At 42.3% G+C, this 20576-nt stretch overlaps 1 protein-coding gene and 1 pseudogene across 1 annotated transcript; one reads left to right on the forward strand and one right to left on the reverse strand.

Annotated features, from left to right (window-relative positions):
- Positions 1 to 3179: 3179 nt before the first annotated feature.
- On the reverse strand, positions 3180 to 5164 carry LOC140221625 (uncharacterized; annotated as a pseudogene).
- Positions 5165 to 18222: 13058 nt separating this feature from the next.
- Positions 18223 to 20087, forward strand: LOC117866073 (desmethyl-deoxy-podophyllotoxin synthase). Its single transcript, XM_034750293.2, has 2 exons — positions 18223 to 19199; positions 19325 to 20087. The coding sequence occupies exons 1-2, from the start codon at positions 18282 to 18284 to the stop codon at positions 19949 to 19951; spliced, it is 1545 nt and encodes a 514-aa protein (XP_034606184.1). The 5' UTR covers positions 18223 to 18281; the 3' UTR covers positions 19952 to 20087.
- The last annotated feature ends 489 nt before the right edge of the window (positions 20088 to 20576 follow it).

The raw sequence follows: 20576 nt of genomic DNA on the forward strand, positions 1-20576 counted from the left end.
ACATAAAATAATGATATAAGCCAAAATTTACATATAGATAAATAGACACTAACAGAACCCAGGCGCTGATGAGAGAGACGTCAAGGGCATCCTGATGGTACACTTCGGGAGCATCTGCCTCACGTACTTTCTTGCCACATGTTCAGGAGCAATCAGCTTGCCCTCTTCTGCCACTTCCATGATGTGAAGCCTTCCTTCCAAAGATTAAAGTACGACCTCGGGGCTTATTTTGGTTCGTCGATCCTGAGGGCTAACATTTCAAGATTCATTAATTAGTACATAGTAATAATGAATATGAAATTATAGGTGGGGTAAAACAATGTAAATGATATATATCTCGTCAGAACCTTCTGTTACAACAAGGTTTTGCTCGGGCTCGGGCTCTTCATGGCCATCACCGGACATGTTGAGAAACATGTCCGCCAGGCTACCCTCTTCGTCGGTGTACGTTACGGGCACGTTGGAGCCACTACCACCAGCAATAATCTACTCCCTTAAATACCTTGCATTCGCTTTGTCTGTCATCTCAATTACTTTAAACACACATGAAATCATAGAACAACCATGAAATAAAAAAATTGATTGAAATATACACATGAAACTATACATTAAATTATATATACGATACCTCTAACAAATTTATTACATAAAATTTACATAAATGTCTTGAATGAAACTTACATGAAAACTTATAAGAAATTTAACGTTAAAAAGAATCACACAATTATATACAACATCTCTACTTGTAAATTATCACAAAAAATGTTCTTAAATTATATATACAACACCTCTACCAAATTTCTACTAAATTATACTAATTTTCTAAAAATTTCTACAAATTTCTACTAATATATAAGAATTTCTACTAATTTCGACAAAATTTCTATTAATTTCTTCAAATTTTACTAATTTCAAAAAACTTCTACTAATTTTCAAAGCATTTATATAAAATTATACTAAAAATTATACCAAATGAATACTAAATTATACTAAGCATTTAAACTAAATTATACTAAGCATTGATGCTAAATAATTCTAAGATTTCTACAAATTTCTACTAATTTTCCAAGCATTTATACTAAATCATAAAAATATACCAAAAATTATACTAAATGTATCCAAAATTATACTAAGTATTTATACCAAATTATACTAAGCATTTATACTGAATTATATTTATTTTCTAAGCATTAATACAAATTTATACTAATTTTCAAATCATTTCTACAAATTTTCTAAGCATTTCTACTTACGTTCTAACTAAAAAAGTAAAAAAAGGGGCACTTGCGTTAGCAAGCCGTAGGCTCAACAAGGGCCCCGGCTAGGGAGAGGGGGGCACACCGCGGCGGCCTGTACCGGTGGCGGCGGCGGCCGAGGGGGGAGACGGCGGGGCGGCGGAGTCCGGTGATAGCGGCTGGGGCGATGGGCGACGAGGAGGACGACGGGCCCGGGCGATGAAGGACGGCGTGATCGGGGCGAGCGACGGAGGCGACGAAGATGGAGGCGGCGGGCGACGGCGGCCGACGCGTGGGTGATGGCGTCCAGGGCAACGGGTGACGGAGCAGCTGGCGACGAGGAGGACGGTGGGCAGGGGCGACGGCAGGACGGCGATCGGGTGGCGGACGGAGCTAGGAGACGATATTGTGATGTTCAAAAAACGGCTAATTGTTGAACAGGGGGCAAGGAGACGAGCGGGCGCTTTTAACCCCGCTAGTCCCGGGTCGACTTTGCAACCGGGACTAAAGGCGCCTTTTAGTCTTAGTTGCAAAGTCCACCCGAGACTAAAGGCCCCCATTAGTCCTGGTTGCAAATTGCAACCGGGTGGTTGCAAATTGCAACCGGGACTAAAGGCCCCTTTAGTCCCGATTGGAATTTTCAACCGGGACTAAAGGCCCTTTTTGGGATTTTTCGTTTCTTACCTGTTTTGCAAATAGATTTTATATATGTTTTCCACTGGTTTTTTGAAAGAAAAAATAAGAACTTTACATATTTCAAACATGCAAAAATATATTAAATTAGCAAGTATATTTAAAATAAGTTTGAATCACTCATTAATTCTACACTAGTTGTTTTAGTTTTAAAATAATTATTTTAATGCATCACTATCATCAACAAACTGTTGAATTAAATAATTTGAAAATGCAAAAAAAATTCAATTGATGTATGTGGTTAACATTGTTTATAATTGAATAAATCTTCACCTCAACTAATCTAAATACAAAAATTTATATATGTTTCCCACTAGTTTTGTTAAAGAAAAAATAAAAACTTTACATATTTCAAACATGCAAAAATATATTAAATTAGCATGGATATTTAAAATAAGTTTGAATCAGTCATTAATTCTATACTAGTTGTTTAAGTTTCTAAAATAATTATTTTAATGCATAACTATCATCAACAAACTATTCAATTAAATAATTTGAACGCGCAACAAAATTAGTTAATGTATGTGGTTAACATTGTTTATATTGATCGAATAAATCTTCACCTCAACTAATTTAAACTTACACGAAATCATAAATACGTTAAATTAAAAATTGTATCAAGTAGTACACCTAAAATCATAGAACATTACAATATAATTCACCATAGAGCATTACAATATAATTCAAAGGTTCTGATGGCCATAGAGCATTACATAAAGGTGAACCATATTTAGTGCATTACAATGTAACGTTAAAAAACTTCTTCTCAATGAAAGTTCCTTGGTCATGATAGCGGTGTAAGTATGGAGCCTCTTATTTAGCTAGCAGATTCTTGAGTCAACTTCGTCAGCGAATGGAGGCATGCCATCAAACTGATCATAATCATCTGACTGGTCTGTTTTGTCCTCGACTCCCATGATTTTTCTGTTCCCTAGAAGAACTATGTGGCGCTTTGGCTCCCATGGCTCTTCTAAATTTTTCTTGAGTTTGCTAGACATGTCCTTCATATAGAAAACCTGATGCACATCATTGGCAAGGATGAATGCTTCATCATTGTATCCAGTCTTGGTTAGGTCCACTATTGTCATTCCATACTGATCTTTCATTACATCAGCTCCAGTTAGCTTCACCCATTGGCAACGAAATAGAGGGATGTTCAGCGATCCGTATTCGAATTCCCAGATCACCTCTATGAAACCATAATACGAGTCCTTACTCCTGTTGCTATCTATGGCATCTATGCGGACACCACTATTCTAGTTTGTGCTTTTTTGATCTTGGGCTCTTGTGTAAAATGTATAACCATTTATATCGTAACCTTGGAATTTCACGATTGTGCTAGAAGGTCCCTTGGCTAACCAAGCGAGTTGTTCGTGAATCGCAGAGTTACCCATAAGGTGTTGACGCAAAGTATCCATATGATGATGTATAATCTAGGCATCAGATTTCATCGGTTATTGGGACAATAGAATCTGCTTGTGTTCCTCGATATATGGAGCCATAAAGGATGATTATTGCAGAACAGTGAAGTGTGCTTTGTGGAATAAATCAGTATCATTGCTCAAACTTGATTTCCTTCCAAGGGTGCCTGTTCCCCGCAGCCTCCCCTTGTGGCATGAAATTGGAATCCCAATCAAATTAATTGAGTCAATAAAATCAACACAAAACTCAATGACCTCCTCTGTTCCGTATCCCTTGGCGATGCTTCCTTCTGGATGGGCACGATTAAGAACATAGATTTTTAGGATTGACATGAACCTCTCGAAAGGCCATATATTGTGCAAGAATACTGGATCGAGAATAGTAATCTTTTTGACTAGGTAAACTAGGAGGTGCATCATTATATTGAATAAGGATGGTGGAAATACCAACTTAAAGCTGACAAGACACTGTACCACATCGTTCTGTAGCTTTACTAGCTTGGTTGGATCAATTGCCTTCTACGAAATCGCATTGACAAACGTGCATAGCTTCACGAGCACTAATCGGATATTCTCTGGTAGAATACCCCTTAGTACAACCGGAAGAAATTGGATCATCAACATGTGACAATCATGGGCCTTGAGGTTTGTTAACTCCTACTCTTTCATATTTATTATTCCCTTTATATTCAAGGAGTATCCAGACGGAACCTTGATACTATTCATACATTCAAACATGCTATCCTTCTCTTCTTTGCTGAGAGTGTAACTAGCAGGACGTAAGTAGTATTGTCCGTTATCTCTCTTTTCCAGATGTAGGTCATCTCGTTGCTTCATATGTTTCAGGTCCTGTCGTTCTTCCAATGTATCTTTTGAGTTCCCATAAACACCCATGAAGCCTAGCACGTTCACGCAAATATTCTTCGTCAGGTGTATCACATCTATTGCGTTGCGGACCTCTAGAATTTCCCAATAAGGTAGCTCCCAAAATATTAACTTCTTCTTCTACATGGGTGCACGTCCATTATCATTGTTCGGAACAGGTTCGCTACCAAGACCCTTTTCGAAAACTACCCTTACATCCTTTATCATCTCAAAGACACGCTTTCTGTTACGGTGTGCAGGTTTTTTATGATGGTCTGACGCTCCTTTGAAATGGATCCCTTTCTTTCTTAATGGGTGGTTAGCAGGGAGAAATCGACGATGGCCCATATACACGATCTTTCTACAATGTTTCATGCTGTCTGTGTCGTCTAAACAGTGGGTGCAGACTTAATAACCCTTGTTTGTCTATCCTGAAAGGTTACTCAACACAAGCGAATCATTGATGGTTACGAACAACAATGCTCGTAGGTCAAAGCTCTCTTATTTATCCTCATCCCACGCACGTACACCTTCTTCCTTCCAGAGTAAAAGTTCATCAACCAATGGTCTTAGGTACACGTCAATGTCATTACCGGGTTGTTTTGGGCCTTGAATAAGCACCGGCATCATAATGAACTTCCGCTTCATGCACAGCCAAGGAGGAAGGTTGAACATACATAAGGTCACAAGCCAAGTACTATGACCACTACTCAACTCACTGAATGGATTGAAACCCTAAGTACTGAAACCAAATCTTATGTTCCTTGCATCACTTTCAAAGTCCAAAAATGCTCTATCAATTGATCTCCACTGGGCCCCATCCGCGAGGTGTCTCAGCATGTCATCCTGCTTATGTTCTTCTTTGTGCCATCGCATCAACTTATCATTCGCCTTGTTTCTGAATAAACGCTTCAAACGTGGTATTACAGGGCAATACCACATCACCTTCATGGGAACTCTCTTCTTGGGAGGTTGCCCCTCGATATGACCAGGATCATCTCGCCTGATCTTATACTGTAGTGCTCTGCATACAGGACTAGCATCAAATTTCTCGTATTTATCACCACGATAGAGGATACAGTCATTAGGGCATGCGTGTATCTTCTAAACCTCCAATCCCAGAGGGCAAACAATCTATTTAGCTTCATATGTTGTGGATGGCAATTAATTATTCTCGGGAAGAATGTTCTTGACAATATTCAATATCCCCTGAAATGCCGTATCGAACACACTATTTTTTGCCTTCCATTGCAGAAATTCTAGTGTGGTACCCAGTTTTTTATAGCCTTGCTGGCAATCTGGGTACAATAATTTTTTTGCCTTCCATTGCAAAAATTCTAGTGTGGTACCCAGTTTTTTATGACCCTGCTGGCAATCTGGGTACAATAATATTTTGTGATCATCTATCATGCGCTGCAATTTTTCTGATTCCTTCTCAGTTTCGCAATCTCTGTGTGCATCCCGTAGAACTTAACCAAGATTATCAGTAGGGTCGTCTTCTGCAAACTCATCTTCATCAGCCTCGCCCATTGTTGTATCTGCAAAAGCTTGGCTAGCAGTTCAGTTCGGAATATTGTTATCATCCTCCTCTTCTTCGTTGTCTTCCATTACAACCCCTATTTCGCCGTGCTTGGTCCAAACCAAATAGTTAGGTATGAAACCGTATCTAAACAAGTGGTCGTGAATAGTCTCCTAGGAAGAGTAGTCCTTCTTGTTACTGCATTGGAAGTATGGACAACATATGAACCCGTTCTCTGGCTTGTTCGCTTTGGTCACTTTAAAACACCTTGGTCCATCTGTCTGTGTTATACATCCATTACCGGTCCATCTACATCGTATTACGTGAGAAATGTACATATAAAGTTAATGTGATTATAATATTTAGACCTTGCAAAAAATATTAGATAAATAAATTATTACGTGAGAAATGGACATAGGTTTTCGTATTAGATAAAGAACTTGATCAATATTCATATTTACACCAATCAACCTTCATAATGGATTGAAACAATTCACATGAAAAATTAACCAATCAACATTCATAACAATCACTAAAGATACATATAAAGATTACACTCATAATAAGACAATAAAGACACATATGAACTAAAGATTTTAGACGCTCCATAGTGGACTTGATGTAGTCAATTAACCTAAAATAGTGGTACAACATAGTAGAATGTTCACCCTCCAAGCTATCTCTACACTTAACTCAATCTTCTCTGAAGTCTATCGAGAGTCATCTCCACATATCCAGCACTAGAAAATAATGACACAACAGAAAATCTTCGAATCCACATATTCGGGCTCAATATCATAAACGAATCTTGAAATAATTATCCAAATATCTTTTGGAGCAAGTGCCACATTCTCATAATAGAAGTGTGGTGGCACACACACAATAGCCTGTCCAGGCAAAAGATCTGTCCACTGAGCATGGCCCATGGTGGCAAGCTAAAACCAACCAAAAGTCGCTAGGTCAAGATTAGTGAACATCTTTGCCTGAATAGGATATTAGGCCAGCATACTTCTATTATGAGAATTAGGATCCAAAAGGTATTTGGAATACTATTTTCAAGATTCTTTTATGATATTCAGCCCGAGTTTGTGGATTCGGAGCTCTTTCGGTCTACCATTATTTTCTGGTACTGAAGAAACAGAGGTGACTCTCCATAGACTTCGGAGAAGATTGAGTTATGTGTAGAGAATAGCGTAAGCACATTATATGCCATGTGCAGACATTGTTAACTAGGATTGGAGGAATGGAGGCACTACGAGGTTTTACTTCCTAAAAGTGTTGCAATATACCAAAAATGATTGCTCCTAAAAGCGTTGCCATAGTAACCGTGATCTAAAGTTTGCACCATGACTCATTAAAGAATTAAAGAATGTCTTGGATCTTTACTGTACGCACCAGGGAGGAGCAAGTCTTTGCTGAATTCAAAACATCACCAAAATCTTTGCAATATAATCCAATCAAAATCTAGGACAAGCAACCGACGGTTAGCCACTAAATAGATTTGTCTCGCGAATTAGCATAGGGTTCTGCAATTAGTTTTATAATTAACTTATGTTTAGTTCTCCTAATTAGCATCCGAACATCGGATATGATAAGTTTAGCACCGCGTGTCCAAATATCCCCGCATGTGCACTTCCGCTCGCAGAGCCCGGGCAGGTGCCCAGGGTCGCCGGCCCCTGCATGCGCATAGCCGTTCATTATTACAACTAGATAGGGGAAGCACACGACAAAAAAACAGATCCAGTCACAGACATAGTGAAAGTACGCACAACTCCTATTACTGAACTCATATATCACAAGACTAGCCAACTACTTCCTCCGTTTTAAATTGTAGATACGTATTTAGAAAAGCTAAAACGACCTACAGTTTGGAATGGAGGGAATAATAATAATTTATGCTGTGATTGCACCTCATCCTTTATATAATCTAATCTAATGCAATGTAAATTAAATTGCACCTCTCCCTTTATATAATCTAATCTAATGCAGTGTAATGTATGGGGATGCAAATAAATGGGTAACTTCTGCGCATCCAACCTACCAAAAGTTTGGAGAACAAATATGGAATCGAGAAATAGTTACCCATGCCAGTCCGTGACGACGCGAAATCGGAGAACCAGAGTCTTGCCAACAAGTTACCATGCAACTTTCATATATATAGATGGTCGCCGTCAGGAGTTCATGCATTTGGTCCTTTCTTTTTATTCTTTCCCCTCAGTTTCATTCAGGATTACAGTTGGCATTCAAGAACAATCAGCACTAGTAGTGCACTTGTAGTCATGAACTATGTAAGACACTCCTAGAGAAGGACACAGAAACATTTAGAAGACTAAATGTCATTGGTTGTAGTCCATTGTCGCAGGTTGGTCGGGAATGCACGCTTTCGGGAAACAAGACCTCGCGCGAGCATGACGTACGTGATGCAATCATGCAAAAGGACAGGCATGGATGAACTGAACTTATAGCCCAACCTCCCGTTCACACAGCAAAAGGCATCCACTGATCCACATCCTGCCAAGGATAGATGCTATCCATGCTTTGATTCCTACCGTCCATGATTCTGTCGCTGTAGTCACAAATCTAATGTATTTCCGCTGGTGCTTAACTGGATCCAAATTATTTCGGTAATAAGCAGTAGTCAGCGTTGTAAGGAAAATGATCCTAGATCGTAATAATTTTGGTGATTAATGACAATATAGTTATTGGGACTAATATATTTGCAAGATGTACCTTTGTAGCTTTGTAGGTGTTTTATAGGTCCATCAAAATGAGAAGAAAAAGAAAGACATAGAAGAATTCTACGACATCCAAATGATAGTAAAAAATTCACAGATAGTCTTATTCTAAGGTTTACAAATGATGGTAATGAAGCCAGGACAAGACACGCGAAGATTTGAAGCGAATCTTGCTGAAAATATGCACGGACACATTTCACCGACTCATATTCTGGTAACAGTAACCATCACCGATTCAGTCGGTGACCACAGGCAGGGCTAAGGTAGGCGCGTGCACTGTTACCACCGATTCATAATCTGGTAACAATAACCATCACCGAATCAGTCGGTGATCGTCGGCTCAGCTCAACATTAGCTCAAAATCGGCTCTGGAAGGTTTGGAGTATAATTTGGGCCTCACCGATTTATCCGGTGGCTACAGTAACCATGAGAAAGTTACAACGGCTATGTAACGGCTAGTTCTTGGAGTTGGGGCTATAATACCCTATTGCTCAGCCATTTGAGGTGTGTTAGAGCTTAGAGAAGCTATATGCTTGGTTCTCACGTACACACAAGTGCTCTATCCACTAAAAGATTAAGCCAATTAGCATAAGATTTAGGTCTTCATTAGTGCTAGTTTAAGCCTATTAGCATATTACTTTAGGGTTTAGCCTAGAGTTAGATGAGGTTTGCACATCTCTTGTGGACACCGGTAAATCCCATGAGATCCCAAGTGAGAGATGGCCGGCTGCAAGCATCCATGCAGACTGTGTTCGGCAAGTTTCTGGTGATTAGAGTATCATGCGGCAACTGTTCAAATAATGGCATGTTCACAGATATTTTTTGCTAGCCGATTGACTGTTCGTTCAAGAGAAGACCAAGCCTCCGTTATGTTTTTGATCCAACATGGACAAAGCTGTCAGACGTGGAGTCCAGGATTATGATACAAGAATTGGTTCTATCGGATTGGTCAGGCAAGGTGATTAGAATAAAAAGGCAAGATTGAAGGAAAAAGCCTCCACGTATAAGCAAAGGTGATTAAATAAATAAGGAAGGATACGACATGTGTGTTTATTTGCCTTGCATACATCACGTGGGAATAGTCCAGATTAATCACGCAGTGGATCTGTCTTGGTACGGATGGATTGAAGAAGGCTTCAATAGCAACGATTATATAGAAAGGGAATTAGTGTCCATGTATCTTAATATTTCCTTTTTGTTTATATATTTAGTATTAGGTAGTTTTGATACGGTTCCTTCTAGAAGTCATTAGTTCAGAGTATAAATGTGTATATGGGATCATTGTAATGGATATCCAACGATCAATACAACATATTTAACTTTACATATCTACCTTTCAGCTTCACGCCATTGCCCTAGGAGTAGGAGTAATGTAGCTTCTCGACGACTTCCTTCTAGCAAACTGGGTTGCATCGACCTCAATCTTCGGCAAGCTGCAAGTTCCCATCATCAGGTGTACTGGACTTCAACTTCCGGGTGCATCACTGTCGTTGGGTCTGGTCTCATCTACCAATTATCGAGTATCTTGGATCTTTGACTTACGGCGCATCACTTTTGTCTTGATCTATGGTATTCACCAGTTATCCTACCTTGATTAAGTTTGCATCGGCTGATATTTATCTGTTCTGTCATCTTGCCGTCTAGTTTGCTTTAATTAGCTCTAGATCGTATCATCGTAGACGATAGAACACTTAATAGTTTGTTGCATCTTAATCTTGGTTACCCCTCGAGTGCTGTTGGAATTGAGTTCTATTGTGATTAGATTTATCGGCTTGCGAGGTTTAGATTGGCGTCCTGCTGAGTGTTTCTAGGCTGCAATTACCGGCGCATTGCTGCGGTTTCAGCTAGAAATAATGGCAGTAACGTTAGTTGAATCTCTTCGGCTTGTGGCTCTAGCTTCGGTGGAACAAGAGCTCAACGACGCTCTGTCTCCTATCAGCTTTCTAGCCAATGGTTACCGCCAGTTGTGTTGAATCGGCTGGATAGCCGATAAACCGCCCACGCTCATCAAGATACTGGAATCGGCTTCATAGCTGATATATTTATTCACCATACTTTATTTGGCTATGTCATCATCACCGCTGGTGCCAGGATTATATCGGCCTGATCGGCCGGTTGCCTCGAACTTCAAAAAGATCATCTTCACCTTGTCAGTTGAATGATCAAACTGGTTGGCACGCCCGCGCACACCACGCGCGCTGATCTACAGGACCTGCACCAGAGTGAAGCAAATCTCCCAGGCCTTGCGTGTGTTAGTACGTGAAGGTCACCACCCAATTTTTGCGTCAACACCTCCTTTGTATCGGTGCTTGTGGGCACCAAGAGTTGTAAATCCAGGGCTTATAAGTTTTGCGAGACCCTCCAACCGCGTTTGTGGAGTGGCCACCGGTGCTTGTGAGAGGGAGGAGAGGCCCTCGGCGTTTTGCCGAAGCTCCACCAAGTGAAGAGCGGCAAGGAGCATCCGGGAGAGGCTAGGCGGAGACCCACTTACGCGTGGGGAAGGCCCGTTGGCTATCCTACGGAGTTACTTGATTGGGGAGTTTATGCCCTTGCGCGGGCATTCCCTTTGAGAGGGGCTCCAACAACAAGGACTAGTGGAAAGCTTTGCTTTCTAATACTTCGGTAAAAATTGCCATATTGCCACGCTGGGAGTTTCCCTTTTCTACTTCATTTACCTTTCGTATTTCTTGTTGCACTTACAATTCCGCATTTACCTTTCCTATAATTGCCATGTGTAGTTTATAGGATTGGAATCTAGGGTGCAAAACTCTTTTGTGGTAGAGATAGCAACATAGAACAACCTAGTGCACATCTAAATAGAAATTGATATAGGGTTTTATATATGCTTGGAGCCTTTGTTTTTAGAACACCCAATTCACCCCCTCTTAGGGTGTTACAGCCCTTCAAGCATAGATTTAATTCTACAACAACAATGGGCGTGTATATATCCAAAAAAAATTACATGCATCCACAATTTGCACCCATCATTGGACCCTACCATTCGCCTCGACTGCAGCTTTGGTGTCTCCTTTGCATGTCTCCATCTATGTCCCTCCACACGTGGAGACCACCTATTGGCTTCCCCTCTAGGAGGTAGGCCCACTAATTTTCCATCGTTATCCCATGCCACCAGGAAACGGAACCATCATCTAGTCTGTCGCTGCTCCGTCCTCTGTTCTATCCTTTCCCCTTCTCTGCTCCAAGCTAGTCCGCCTAGCTGCTGCACAAATCGAAGAGCTCAATCTAGGGACTTTACATCTAGTAGCAAGAAGCTCGATTGGTGCAACAACAAGGTAAAGCACGGTGGTAGGGAGCTGATTTGGTGTGTGGAATCTCGATTATTGTTGATTTTGATTTGGGTGGGCAGGACCTCGATTCCGGCTGCAAGATTTTGATTTGGTGGCCACAACCTCGATTCCTGCTGCGATCTCGATTAGGGAAGTGAGGATTTCTATTTTGCGGTTTCCTCATCGCTGCGTCCAGTCAGGGTCACACCATGGTGGGACATCGAGCTGGGAGGGTGATGCATGAGCTTGCTGATAGCAGGTGCTATGAAGACGATGGTGATGGTGTATCCTTCAACGTCCTCTTCTCGGAGCAAAGAATCTTCGTCCTGACAAATTTAGTCTGGTTAGTTGTCTTGTGCCTTCCCTATTTTTTCTTGAGGAATATGCACTTTACCACTTCAGTGTGATACTTGCAATCGGTTGATTAGTTCGTGAACAGTTTCGAAATTGTATTAATTGTTTCTGTACAAAACACATAAAATGTAGTTCCTAGGTAAATTGTTTGATACAAAGGATTCGATAGATAGTGCGCAGAACACATCCATTCTCTTAAAAGGATGTGGCTTTCAATAGTTCAATTAAAATGGGAAAACATATTATTGTAGGGATTTGTAACAAATGATTCAGTGGTATTTCCTTCCTGTGTATGTCGACCATGATCAGGGGTCCCAAAGAAAGAATCGAACGTGGATAGTAGCCTGGTGTCTATATGTGATGTTTATCTGTACTAGTCCCTAAATGGTCCTTTTCAAACAAAAAAGGGATTTGAATATCACTACTGAATATGTGACTAGTCTTAATAATAGTAATAGTAAATAATGATGAAATCTTATACCTGTTGGGATACGAGGTAGGCTACGCTATTGCAAAACAAAAATTTCTACTGCATAAACCAAGAGAAAAAAAACTGCCGTTATAAATCATGGGATTACCACTCGATGGACAGGTGCAGAAGTTGTAGATACGCGTCACGGCAGCGAAGTCGATATCGACGTAGTGTAGTTGAACACGTCGACGTCGAGCAGCTCCTCAGCAGCTCGTCCACGTGCAGCGACTCCCTCCTCGTGTCGCGACTCGTCAGGCTAGTCGTCGGCTTGTCAGGTTCCTCTTCGGAGCTCTCGTGCGGCGGCTCATCCAAGTGCTGCAGATGCAACACCTCCAAGGTATCCACACGTGCGGGGAGAAAGCGTCGCAAGCCAGACTGCTAGGTCCATGAGTTGCAACAAGGCGAGGGCGTGGGAGGCACGGCTGCTGCTGGTGCGAAAAGGGATTAAACCCTAGGGAGCCCTCACCCCTCAATATATAGGGGTTCCTAACGGGCTTCTGGATCCGAGGCCCATTAGTACTCCTAAACCTGGTCTAATTCAAATCAGATCCGAATTGGGCTTCCAGCCCTTTAAGTGTGAGACCCTATAGGTTCATATATGTATAGACATGGCCCGAGTACTCCTACTCGGCCAATAGTTAGTAGAGGCCTCTAGCAAGACGTACTAACTTCTATACGCACACGAAGATCATATCAGACGAACCATCACAACATCACGTACATGCTATTCCCTTTGCCTCATGATATTCGGTCTAGCTCCAAGCCGACCACTCTTTCTTGATGCTATGATTCAGAATCCCTTTCTAGGTTAACTCTTAACCTCACGTAGCATGACCATGCATTTTGGGATCTCATCACTCGAGGGTCCCAGAGATATCTCTCTCAAATAGAGAGGGGCAAATTCCATCTGGACTGACCATGCTTCACAGCATGCTTCTTGACAAACCCGAAAGCTACCTTTATAACTACCCAGTTACGGTGTAGCGTTTGATAGCCCCTAAGTAAGTCGATCCACATCTTGAGTATACGCGACAGTCTCAGGTCTAAGGACAAAGCGTACACGTTGTGTAAAGAGAGAACTATGTAACTCGTGTTGGGTCAGTCCTAGTACATGTCTCTACACGTGCCCACATTATTAGTTTGACATCTCCATGTCCATGACTTATGAAACATAGTCATCAACTAATACATGTGCTAGTCTAATATTCATGTCTGTCCTCACATGAACTCCGAATAGGGACAACTTTTAGAATAACCATACAAGTAAAGAGTTTCACACACAATTCACATAATTGCAAATCAATTCAAGTAGCCTTTAATGGATATTCAAGGAACACAATATAAAATATGGATACAATGAAATATCATCATCTATATGATTGCCTCTAGGGCATACCTCCAACAATACCAATATGGCGTGTGGTTGCAAATGTGTCACAATACCTGATTCTATTGTTGAGCCAGATGCCTTTGAGTCATTGTTGGTCTTTTTCCTCTTTTGTGTTGCGTTCTCAAAATCAGATGCAGAACCAGATGTCTTTAGGCCATTCTTGTTCTTTTCCCCCTTTTATGTTGCCTTCTCGAATCCACCAATTGCTTTGTCAGATCCATGGATTGCCTTCTCCTTAACCTTGACACCTTTTGGTTTTATAGCTTTGTCTAGTTGTAGTGTAGTTGCAAAAGTCATTTTTTTAAAAAAATTACAAAACAAATAAATTGTGTGCAATATGTGGGGTTAACAAGTAGTATTCCAGTGCAAACCTTGCGGCTAAGATGAACTACCCGTATCTATATCACCTCTATTTTTCAGGCTTTTCTCCACATCCTCTGCTAATTTCTCTACACTGTTCACATCAGTAGAGTATGTTTCATCGGATGCAGTAGCTCGGTTAGCTAACTGAAGGAACATTCTGCACAACTCTTTTCTGCGTTTTGATAGATTTATTTTAAGATCTTCATGTATCTCAGGGTTGCTCTTTATATGAACCACTTTTGCATCAGTTGTCCATCTGTTGTTGTTCAGTAATTTTTTTTATATTGTTAATATCAAGTATCTTCAATGCACGACAGCATAAGATTCCAGGAAATTCGAACTTTTTGCAGCTACACTTCACATGACCTTCCAGTGCAAAAAACTTTACGACATGCTCATTTTTCTTGCCATAAACCTTTATTTTGTACACCTTTTCAGCATCAATATCACCGGAATAGAATAGATCACAGTTTAGTGTTTGCATCACTTGTTCTTGTACTAGCTTGAATACTATTGGGGTATAAATTTTTGCTGCATGCCTTAGTATTCTCAGGTCTGGTTTCAACTTTGGTGTACTTTGTGTTGCCTTGAAATCATATTTTACCTCTTCATATCTTTTATCTCCCACCAACCTGTCAAAGTTCTCAGGAAAAGTATGTCATATTTGACACTAATATATGCCTTCAATTTATTATTCATGCCTTCAGTTCTTTGAGTGCTAACCATATCAGCAGAAAATGTATTTCGTCCATATACTAAGACCCATTGCTCCCGTTTATCAAATAATCTTTCAAAAATTGTTCCACACGTTTATAAAATCCTCCCCGTTCTCTTGATCATATGCCAAATACAACTTCTTATATTCTTCCACAACTTCAGAAAGGTGCTTGCATGATTTCTGGTTCATATGCCAAACACAAATCCTGTGATGAGTCTCTAGTAGTACTATCTTGATTGCTTTTGCCATTGCTGCATCTTCATCAGTTAAAATGGTCTTTGACTTCTTGCCTGACATAACAGCTAAAATGGTTTTGAAAAGCCACACAAAACTTTCAGCAGTTTTGTCTTACAAAAGTGCAGCACCAAAAATAGTAGTTTTCTTATGATTGTTCACTCCAACTAGCAAACCGAATGGGCACCCATCATTTAGCTTTCTATATGTTGTGTCAAAGCAAACGACATCACCATAAACTTCATAGTCTGAAACCATTTTAGAAGCAGCCTAGAAAATATTCGTTATCAAGTCGTCATCGTCAACTTGAAAGGAATGAAAAAACTTCCCATCTTCTGATGCTTTCTTCTCCAAATATTCCAACACTCCTCCCGTGTCTCCTTGTTTTACCTTCAGTGATCTCTTTGAATATAATTTATTTTTCATATCTTCACGAGTAAATCCTCATTTCCACCGGTTTCTTTTGCCATGAGATCAAAAGTGGCTTTATTTGAAATCCCAACCGCTTTTGCAGCTTTGACACTGGCAATCTGTGCTGTAGTTATTCTCCTTTGAGATCTTAAGTGCTGGGCTTGGATGGCAGTAGCAAGAATATGGTTATGCGGCTCAAATTCATAGATGTAGTACAACCCATCTGTGAGACTTATCTTCATGCGTGCTTGACACATGCATCGTATCTCAGACCTACTATACTTGGAATTTTCTTCTCTTTTATCAGGACCCCGAATACCTATTGATAAATAAAAAATTTGATTAATGTTCTATCCCAAACCATGAAGAAACTAGTATAAAAAAGATAATTTGATACCTACACGAGAACAACAAAATGTTATGTTCTTTATTATTGTAGTATTTTTAACATTGTATGAATTACTCCTTCGGATGCTGAAACCCTTGTCTCTAGCATAAGCATTGTAAAAGTTATAGGCTTCTTCCTCAGTGCAGAATTTCATACCAACCTTTGGTATCCTATCTTCTAGAGAATTTTCTACTCGAGTAGCAAAATCCATTTTACCAGAATCATGTTTGGGTTTGGAGAGGTTATCATACGCATCAAGTTAGAAATCATACAGAATATGTAAACATATTTACATAGGTACAATATGACTTACATTTTCTAACTCTATTATTTCCGTATGACCAGAAGGAATGTTGATCCCAGAGAAATTCGACAAGGATGTGGCACCTGCAACCGGTGGCATGACCATGCTTGGTAGTTGTGGAAGTAATGGCGGTGCCAGATCCAAGTAGTTGTCTTCGTTGATAGGCGTAATGTGATTTGACTGAGATGCCATTATTGTTGTGTGGGAGATGAGGAAGATGCAAATCTGATAATTATGTTTGTCCTGGCCGATAAAAACTGCACCCGCTGTAATTGGCGCCATTTTTTTAGAATTAGGCAGCTTTTCCCTCCATTAATTCTCCCTAACCCTCGTAATTACATTAGTGGGGTCAAAGAAACAAGCGCGTTGGGACGAAGGACGGACGACGACTCCGTTTTATGTTGTCGTGGGCTGAGGAAAAATTAAAGGGCTCAAGGAGTGAATGGATGGCCTCCACGTGTGTGCAGAGACACGGATGGAGACATGCAAAGGAGACAGAGAAGCCGCGCCCGTTCGCCTCGATCAAGACTCGGTCTCCCACTCTCCCTGATTCTGTACCGTGGAGTCCAACGATTCCGATCCCATGCATGATTCCAGCGGGTACGCTCTGTTATCCGGTGTGCCACAACATTAATTTTCGAGTGGTATGTGACAAGCATCAGCGGAATTTTGTATTGAAGATAGGATCTGTGCAAAGAATAATGGATATGATGTATGTTCCCATAGGCCATATAGCTGTTGACTTGGCTTCTTCTTATAAATCGCCTGCGTTTATAGAAGCCACTGATGGCATCTAGCAACTAACATTCCAAACAAAATACATGGAGATGCCGAGATGTCGCATAGTAGCTCAAAGTCCAAGCTTTAAGCACTCTCCTCCTGTCTTCACCAACGCTTACACCTAACTTCAGTATACCAGTAAGCTAGAATAAAAACTTTGATTAAGTGTGTGTAAGCGAGAGCTCCAAGTCTACGTCACCAAGAAACTCTATGTCGCTTGCGATCGCAGGGATGCCTTCTCGTCCGGTTCAGGATACCTTGACCGATCAAAGAGTGGCTGCGATCAGTAGAAATTGGTGTCCCCAGAGCCATATTCGCTGCCAAACCGGACTAAAACACCAACAAGGAAGCAGAAAGCACACAAACCCAAAACAGGCGGGATGCAAATCCTCCAACCCGTCATAGGTTGAGGATGACAACGCTAAAGCGTATCATGTCAAGAGGAACAAAAGCTGTCATGGTGCCATCGCCACCAGAAACCCTATTCTCACCTGAGATCCGCCATAGATGGCACCAAGGTCGACTTCTTCACCGGATCCATCACCATCCCTGGGAAACTTCACCGGATGCCACATTGAAGAAGGCTTAGAAAGAAATCATAACAAGACTTGCTAGCCTGAAACTTAATTAAGTTTAAGTGCACCTGCTGATGGCATGGCCTCTCTCCTCCTGGGCATTCCAAACAATTCTAAGGTGGAAGTTTGCTTCCACCATTTTGCCTGTTCCACTTCTATAGAGTGAGTAAAGGGAAAATAGAGATTTTACTACTACCTCCATTCTGTTTAATTTGATATTGGTTAGTTCAGTTTGAACTAATTTATTCAAATGTTATTTGTTTGAGAAAAAAGAAATGTCTCCGGACTCTAGGACTTCACACAATCAATATTCATACATCATTCTCACCTTAAAAGCTTATCGCAAATAAATGGCCCTATTGATGGTCTCGACTCTCTCCTCCTCCTGGGCGTTAGGAACACGCTGCCGTGATGGGATTATGATTCTGTGGAAACACGACTAAAAATGGTCACTCTAGATGACGTGGCTATAAATACATGTACCCCAGATGTTAGTGTGCACAATTGCACATACGCACACACCTGTTATCGTTGAACCATGGAATACTTTGGCCTGCCGTCCTTCTACTCCTATGGCTTCTGCCTCCTCCTCGCTCTCCTCGCCCGTGCCCTCTTCAGCGCCCTCCACAAGCCTGGTCCGCGGATGCCTCCCGGCCCATGGCAGCTTCCGGTGATCGGCAGCCTCCACCACCTGCTGCTGCGCCGTGGGCTCCCACACCACACCATGCGCGAGCTCTCCCAGCGCTACGGCCCGCTCATGCTGCTGCGGATCTGCGAGCGCGCGGCCGTCGTCGTCTCCTCCGCGGAGGCTGTGCGGGAGGTCTTCAAGGGCCACGATGCCACCTTCTCGCAGCGGCCGAGCAGTCCGGGCATCGACGAGCTCTTGCGGCACGGCCAGGGGGTGATCTTCGCGCCCTACGGCGACCACTGGCGCCTGCTCCGCCGGATCCTCATGACCGAGCTCCTCAGCCCGCGCCGAGTCGAGGCGTTCCGGCGCATCCGCGAGGAAGAGGCGGCGCGCCTGGTTGCGTCGCTGGCGTTGGCGCCTCCGGCGGGCCAGCCCGTCGACGTCGACGAGCGGCTCAAGGAGTTCAACGCCGACTCGTCCGTGCGCGCCATCATGGGCGACAGGCTGCGCAACCGCGCCGCGTTCCTGAGGTTGGTCGAAGAAGGACAGGACCCTTCGTCGCTGTTCGACCTCCGAGACCTCTTCCCGTCGTCATGGCTCGTGCGGATGCTGCCAAGGAGTGGCAAGGCGGAGCGGCACCGGCAGAAGATATTCCGGCTCATGGAAGACGTCCTTCTGAACCATCGGGAGAGGACGACGACGACGACGACGACTAACCAAGACACAGAAGGCGAGCTGGACAACATGGCCGACGTGCTGCTGAGGATCCAGAAGGAAGGCGACATGCGTGTTTCTCTTAACCATGGAGTCATCAGGGCAGTGCTCATAGTAAGCGCTCGAATCTCTCTATCTAATGAACCTTTTGTTATATGTTCTTAATTAATAACTACATCCTCAAAGCTCATTTCCAATACATAACTTTTGTTACTTACCCTGTGTGTGCTGGCTTTTAGGATGCTGTTGGTGCAGCTCTTGACACATCCTCGACTACTCTACAATGGGCCATGGCCGAACTAGTTGCGAACCCGAGGGTGATGGAAAAAGCCCAGTTAGAGGTTCGAAAGGTCATGGCACCGCAGCAGAGAGTGACTGAGGCAGCTCTAAGCGACTTGCACTACCTCAAAGCAGTCATCAAGGAGACCTTACGATTACACCCTCCTGCTCCGTTCGTGCCAAGGGTGTGCTTGGATGATTGCATGGTACAAGGATACCATGTACCGCAGGGGACGATAGCCATCACAAACGTTTGGACAATCTCTAGGGACCCAAAATACTGGGAAGAACCTGACATGTTTAGGCCGGAAAGGTTCGAAAGTGGCCAATGTTTCGACTACAAGGGGTTTGATTTTGAGTTCACTCCATTCGGGGTTGGACGGAGAATGTGCCCCGGGATAAATTTCTCGCATGCGAATGTTGAGATTGCTCTCGCTAGCCTCCTGTACCATTTTGACTGGAAGCTGCCAGATGGAGCGAAGCCGGAGGACATGGACATGACAGAAGTTTGGGGAGTTACCGTAAGAAGAAAGGCTAAGCTACTTTTGCATCCCATTCCTTGTATTCCACTTGTAGATGAACCATGAATTCAAAAATATGTAGATTGGGTCTTACTCCAAAATATAAACTCCTGCAGATGAAAGGTTAATCAGTGTGCAGCTGCTACGTTTGTATGCAAGTATTTTAGTACATAAATAAATATAAACTCTGAGTCAACATGTATTGAACTGGCTGGCTGCTATTGATTGATACCAGAGCCCGAGCCTTTGTTCCTTTTTTTCATGGTCAAAGTCGATTTTGTTCTGATACAATCAGTACTATATCATTGTTGACTCGGTCAAATTTGGCATATACACTACCGGAAACAGTAAATTCGCCGAGTGTAAAAATTTTGCCGAGTGCTTTCTTTCGGGCACTCGGCAAACAGCCTATTTGCCGAGTGTATTCAACGGGGCACTCAGCAAACATATTACACTCGGCAATAAGGTCGTTTGCCGAGTGCCATAAATACGACACTCGGCAAACCACACATAGACACTCGGCAAAGGTCCGACACTCGGTAAATAAACGGCGCGTGCGCCGACACTCGGCAAAGAGGCCGTTCACCGAGTGCCACCCGCCCACACTCAGCAAATCAAGAAGGTCGCCGAGTGCCACTCCAAGACACTCGGCAAACATATTACTTCGCCGAGTGCCTCACTCTGGACACTC

Source organism: Setaria viridis, chromosome 1 (genome assembly GCF_005286985.2).
Source record: "Setaria viridis chromosome 1, Setaria_viridis_v4.0, whole genome shotgun sequence".
In the NCBI taxonomy this organism is placed as follows: Eukaryota; Viridiplantae; Streptophyta; class Magnoliopsida; order Poales; family Poaceae; genus Setaria; species Setaria viridis.